Below are 4,071 nucleotides of genomic sequence, written 5' to 3'. Positions count from 1 at the left end.
TCTTCTCATGCTCATTTCCTTTTCCTTTTAGTATTAAAACGAGTACCATTTCATATTTGTGTTACTCTGGAAGCTTTTGTCGTTAAAGGTTAGGAAATTATGAAATTAATGATTTATGTTTAATAATTTTGTTTTTAATTTATATTTTTGTTTTTTTAATATTATATCTGAGAAATATATATGATTTTGTATTTAGAGATTATTTATATTTAATAGAAAAATTGGAAATTATTTTTAATAAAATTACTCAAATTTAACATTAAATTTAATGACAAAGTTAAATAACTACAAATAAGTAATTATCATATACGATTAATTCACTTGATGAAATTAAAAAACATTCCACTTCGAGATCATTAAAATTGAATAAGAAACCATCATCATTCTTTCTTCCAATATAGTTATAATTGACTTGAGGAACTTTAAAAACATTTCACTTCCAAACAATTTTCTGCAAAGCGAAATCGAACACTAGTGTGAAACAGTCAATTAATAAAATTCAACAAAAATGATCATGAAATTGAAAGATATAAGTGATTACTCCGCCTTAAAAAAACATTAGATTAAGTGTTTAATAAACCATTCGCAGTCTGCACTCAATTACATTAATTACTAAATTGAGTGCGAGATGTGTATTTTAGGCTTGTAAATACGAAATAAATATGTTAGTTTTATTCCGAAGAGCAGATCCAAAACAAGGTATTCTAACTAGATGATATTGAGATTTCGACTTTACACCTTTCTTAAATAAACAATTATTTTTTTTTTTCTCAGTTTCGAACCAGACTTCCTAAAAAGCCGAAATTATATTTTTTATTGGAAGTAAATTTAATATTTTTGGCAAAACTTGAAAACCCATCACAATCTTACAACTTATTTAAAAAAAATTTAAATGCTCTCTTTTTCGAACATGACTGGATAGAAAAAGGGCCGAAGTTATATTTTTTAATTTGAAATAATGTTTTCGAAAAACTTAAAAACTCGTCTAAATTTTACAATCAACTTGAAAAACAAAAAAACATAGAAATATAATTTTATCAATTTCGAACATGACTTGAGAGAAAACGGGCCGAAACATATACACACAAGGAGACCCAAATATATTGTTAGGTTAGGCCACAAACAAAAACACATATACGGCATATTATATTTTTATATATTGAACATGTCATCGACATGATCCAAGATCGATTCTGTATCTACACATATATTCCATCCCTTGAATATTGGGGAGTCCCCGCCCATAAAGATGGCTTATCCTCATAAAAAACAATAATGATTGCTTTTAACCAGCCAACCAGAGAAGCTAAAATGACGCCCAGCTCAACCTGCAGGCAGTATGATATATTCGCAATACATGATGAAATTGTTTCCGAACTGGATACCAAAGCTCTTATCTTCTTCATCCCCCTGGACCATGAGAAATAAAATAAACATTATATAATGGGTTTACTCAAGATATAAAATGAGCATTATATAATGGATGTAGAGTTCTGAACTAATTTAATCAGCTGGACGCTCTAACGACAAAATAGATTGGTCTACTGGTTGTGCAGGAAATAGTTGCAAATCTGGAGAATATATTGTGTGCCCATTAGATGATTGTTTTTTAGAAAGTGGCGTATCTGATAAAATTTGTTTCGCCATCCAATGTAATTTAATATTCTTAATACCAATATTGGTTACCGGCCAATATGGTTATAAATGTAGATCTTTGCAGTGACTATCCCGAGTATCCGGAATCAAAATCGTCGGGAAAGAGTCGTGTTGTGGGAATATAACGCTATGAGAAATATTACTGCGCTTTCTGATACTGGTGCCCCCTCAGTATGGAGTTCGCCAATTCCATTTCTACTGGGCGGAGTGGGTTCCATAATCTCACTGTTAGTTTTTGCTCTGATCGTTCTAGCTTGCTCCTACCTGAAATTCTCCTGTGGTTCTAACTCAGAAGAGAATAACAGCCCAAGGCAGACTAGCGATTCAATTGCTGAGTCGGGTGAAAAAGATGAGACTTTGGAGAATATCATGCCGCCTTCTTCAGATGATACGCTGGAGAAAATAGTTGTCATTATGGCGGGTAATGACAGGCCAACATATATCGCTATTCCAATCCCTTCTGCAAAAGCAATCTGAGAGCTCATGGTATATTCAAAGCGGTTTCACTGGATTTAGATTTGGAGAAGAGGCGACATTTTTCCCAATATGTATATGAATGTTTTTAATATTAAAATGTATTTTCCTTTTTTAATTTGAAATTGATTTGCAAATAATCTAACCCAGGTTTCAAGGCATTATTTTTATGGACATTTTCTAAAAAGCTTACTCTGAATGGAAATTGACATCTTCCTTTTTCTGTTTCTTCTTTTCTTTTTATCATACAAACGAAAATGGATAAAACTATAACGGAAATGTACACAATGAGGTCTTAGATTTAGAAAATAGATAAAACTAAAATGTACACAATTAGGTCTTAGATTTAGAAAGTAGTTCAGGCCAAAATAAATTTCAAAATTTTAAAAGCCTGAAGTGTTTGAATTTTTATATAATAGAAATCGATTCAGCACTATCAGGAGCTTTGGACACTCAAAATATTGAAATTCAATTGAGATAACTTAAATTTTCAAAAAATTCTACAGACTTTATCATAATCTTGTCCAAATTTCTATTATTCTCCATACTAATTTATAAGCTCTTCAGATTAAGCTGTTTAAATTCGGGTGGTTCATCTGTCCAACCAGTCGGCATCAACTCATTCTTCACTTTGCACATCCCACTTTACCCGGGCTTTTTGGATAATTTTGTAAAATCCAATAAAAAAATTATGGCAATAGCAGATTTTATTTGTTGAATATATGTACACTGAATGTCCAATATCTTTCAATCTTGTAAATTCAAAATAAGATTGTATGTAGGAAAAAAAAAAAAGAAGAGGCTATTCTGAGATAGGGTTGGAAATTGTTCTGAGGATGTGTGATTTATCTTGAGAAACAACTAAAATCTTCGAAAGCAATGTTCAAGGACATTGATACCGTTAAGCTCCCTTAACAACGAATACTGAGCAACTCTGATAAGGTTGCAGTTGTCGACCATTGTTTGTTGCTCTCGCATGGCGAGAGACCCGCATGGTTCACATGGTGATGATGATAATATATCACCATCTCTGACAAAAATGACTCTATGATAAATGAAAAAATTGGGGCTTCAAAACCAATGGATTTTCACATTTGTATCATATGGTATTATAGATATGGATTTCACCAATTAAAATTTAAAAATAATATTTTTAAATCCTTATAACATTTTGGGAATTATATATATATAATTTTTTACCTTATTCGCAAATATACTTTTCCTGGAAAGAGCTCTAATTCCAGTTGATTTTATTTCTATGCATCCATGTCAACCCGAAATAAATGTTGAATGTTAAAATTACATTGCACATTAACCATCCCTGAATGCCAATTATATTAACAGAGGAACCTACAAAAAAAGGTTAGATGACTAAATGAAAACTCCAATGCTGTGTGAGTTATTAACTCTAAAAATATGCGTGGCGGGAACAGATGGAAAATGCGTAAAAATATGCGTGGTGGGAACAGATGGAAAGGGTTATTCGTGGAAGGAACAGACGGAAAGGGGTTAAAAATATGCCTTGTGGGAACAGAAGGAAATATGCCTGGGGTTAAAAGATTTGGGAGGTTTATTTTATAATTTAATACCAAAGAAATGTGTAATTTTATTGGTGTTTTCTCTTGATAATAACGGCTAAATTTTATAAGATTCCCGCAAAACAGCTGCCGAGGGTTTTAATAGGGCTACTCTATGTTTCCTTGTTACAGATTTTGCTTTGGCTTTGATCGGAAGCGAAGAGAGTACATTTACCTTTTGATAAGTACACTTATGGGATTACACTGTGTTTGCAGATAATGGCTTGAATATGTGCTTGATCTGGTTTCAATGTGGCATCTTGATTTTCAGCTGTGTTTGCTTGCCGCGTCTTAGCTCTGCTTCCTAGCTTGCAAAGAGGAGACCCATCGCACCGGACTTTCATTGCCGAGCCTTCCAATATCT

General features: G+C 32.4%; 1 protein-coding gene across 1 annotated transcript; it reads left to right on the top strand.

Moving 5' to 3' along the window:
* The first annotated feature begins 1,785 nt into the window (after nt 1–1,785).
* On the top strand, nt 1,786–2,133 carry LOC149145442 (protein GLUTAMINE DUMPER 3-like). The gene has a single exon (XM_089452454.1). The coding sequence runs from the start codon at nt 1,786–1,788 to the stop codon at nt 2,131–2,133; it is 348 nt and encodes a 115-aa protein (XP_089308580.1).
* Nucleotides 2,134–4,071: the final 1,938 nt, after the last annotated feature.

This window comes from Pinus tabuliformis, chromosome X (assembly GCF_031772625.1).
Source record: "Pinus tabuliformis cultivar Carrire ecotype Pingquan chromosome X, CPIR1, whole genome shotgun sequence".
Classification (NCBI taxonomy): domain Eukaryota; kingdom Viridiplantae; phylum Streptophyta; class Pinopsida; order Pinales; family Pinaceae; genus Pinus; species Pinus tabuliformis.
Note: the sequence above shows the minus strand (reverse complement) of the source record. Positions and strands in the feature narration are given on the sequence as shown.

Excerpts from the sequence above, each read along its gene's own strand:
- LOC149145442 (XM_089452454.1), top strand. The coding sequence starts at position 1,786 with ATGAGAAATATTACTGCGCTTTCTGATACTGGTGCCCCCTCAGTATGG.